Raw genomic sequence first — 2,141 nt, forward strand, 5'->3', positions numbered from 1 at the left:
ATATATATATATTATAATAATATTTATTATTTACTCTATGTATTATATTTTTTCCATGTATATATGCAATGCCTTCTAAAATCATCTTTATATAAATTTTTATTTGAACTGGAGTTAATAATATATCATTATCTTTTATTATTTCCCATAATCCTGTTGGCATATATTCAAAGACCATTATAAAATCTAAACCAGCAGGAAAAGCATCTAATAATTCTATAATCTGTAATAAATAAATCTTTTTTTATAATTTTCTTATTTCTATATTAATAAAAAAATTTTTTCCTTAAAAAAATATTAATAAATTAATGAATACATTATACAACAGATTTATTAACAATATGTAATAATTAAAATAAACATACATTAAGATGTTTTAATTGTTGCAAAATTTTTATTTCTCTAATAATAGATGTAGATATACCATTGTCAATATTTTTTAAGAATAATTTTTTTAATGCAACATTTTTTTCTGTTTCCAAATCATGTGCTTTTAAAACAACACCTTGTGCTCCTTTTCCAATTTTTCCTGTGATTATATATCTATCCATATTTAAGATATTTATAAATTAAAATCAAATTATAATGCTGAAATAATAATTATTTTTTTTAGATTTAAACAATTTTTATTTTTTTGTTTTTTAATATATTAATCATTTGATGTTTAACAAAAACACATTTGATGTTTAAGGAAAAAATTTTTTTTTCATTTTTTTTTATGCAATGAATATTATATAATTATATAAATTATATATGTTTATCATAAGTAAAGAAATATTTGTTAAAATTTTTGGATTTCATTTAATAAATATCAAAATATTTTCTTATTAATTTCTATAAAAATTTCATTAATTGATAACTTAATATTAATACAATATATACTTCATTTTCAAAATTTACTAATATATGATATATAAATAACTGAACACAATATTTATTACCGTCATATACTTTTATTTTACTAATTAATTACAAGATTTCTTTATAGAAATATTTAAATTATAATAAGATTAAAAGAGTATTTGTAACTATAGAAAAATTGTTTTGTTATTATTAAATATATATCTTATCGAACTATTGAACGATAGAATTGGATGTAAATAAAATCACGTGACTAAGTTCTAGAAAAATCAGGTTCAATAACAATTCGTAAATCGATTTAATTTCCCTAGATTTTGATCCGTGATTTTATTTATATTTGTGGATACGACTTATCGAATGAAATAAATAAATAACTAAGTAATAAAGTATCTAAACTAGTAAATAACTAAGTATCTAAATTTTAGTGAGAAATATTTCTAGAGAGATATTTGCTTAACCTAACTTCTATTGAAATTATTTTATAAAGTGTTTTGTAAACAATTAATAAAATAGTAAAAATAATATTAATCGTTTCCTATTTATATATTATATAATAATAAATTTTGAAAGTGAAATAAATCATATATTGTGTTAATATTAAATTATCAATTAATGACATTATAATAAAAATTGAAAACATATTATAGGTATTTTGTAATGAATAGTTTTTTACGAATATATTTGTTATATTTATAATTATGGATAATAAGAAATCAAAAAATTTTTATAAAAACAAATGGTATTTCGATAAAAAGAAATCAACAAAATCTAACAGTAAGATGTTATTTATTTTGATAAATCTTTTTTTTTTTTTATATAAATGATGTTTTTTTATTGATATTTAAAATAAAATTTGAAAAATATTGGGAAAAGTAAAAAAAGTATTTTCAACTATATAACATAATAACTAACTAACTAAACTAACTAACTAACTAACTATATAACATAAACTATATAAAATAATATAATAAAACTATATAAAATATTTAATAAAACTGTATAATTTTATACAGTTTTATTAAATATTTTACATAAAATTATTTTTATTATATAGAAAAAAGAGATAAAGATTTTTTCTTTTTAATAATAAGTTTTTTTTTTATATTTAATAAAAAATTTTAAGGTAAGTTTATTAATTTATAATTTAAAATCACTTTAAATTAAGTATATGAACTTCTTCTTTTTGATTTTGAAATTTTTTTTAATTATTTTTTTATATTATTTATAAAATTATCTTTGTAATATAAAAATATTCTTATTGTGTTATAATACGCAATTTT

At 15.8% G+C, this 2,141-nt stretch overlaps 1 protein-coding gene across 2 annotated transcripts in view; it reads right to left on the minus strand.

Moving 5' to 3' along the window:
* The window catches only part of LOC102680658 (cyclin-dependent kinase 20-like), a 2,455-nt gene extending 1,444 nt beyond the window's left edge, over positions 1 to 1,011 (minus strand). The window contains exons 1-3 of one of the 2 annotated variants that reach the window (XM_006616808.2): positions 942 to 1,011; positions 366 to 588; positions 35 to 223 (exon numbers count right to left, since the gene is read on the minus strand). In XM_006616808.2, coding sequence (XP_006616871.1) covers positions 35 to 223; positions 366 to 551 — 375 coding nt within the window. In that variant the 5' untranslated portion in view covers positions 552 to 588; positions 942 to 1,011. The remainder of the gene's footprint in view (positions 1 to 34; positions 224 to 365; positions 589 to 941) is intronic. The other variant, XM_006616809.2, reaches the window with a different exon arrangement.
* Positions 1,012 to 2,141: the final 1,130 nt, after the last annotated feature.

Source organism: Apis dorsata, unplaced genomic scaffold, assembly GCF_000469605.1.
Source record: "Apis dorsata unplaced genomic scaffold, Apis dorsata 1.3 scaffold_270, whole genome shotgun sequence".
In the NCBI taxonomy this organism is placed as follows: domain Eukaryota; kingdom Metazoa; phylum Arthropoda; class Insecta; order Hymenoptera; family Apidae; genus Apis; species Apis dorsata.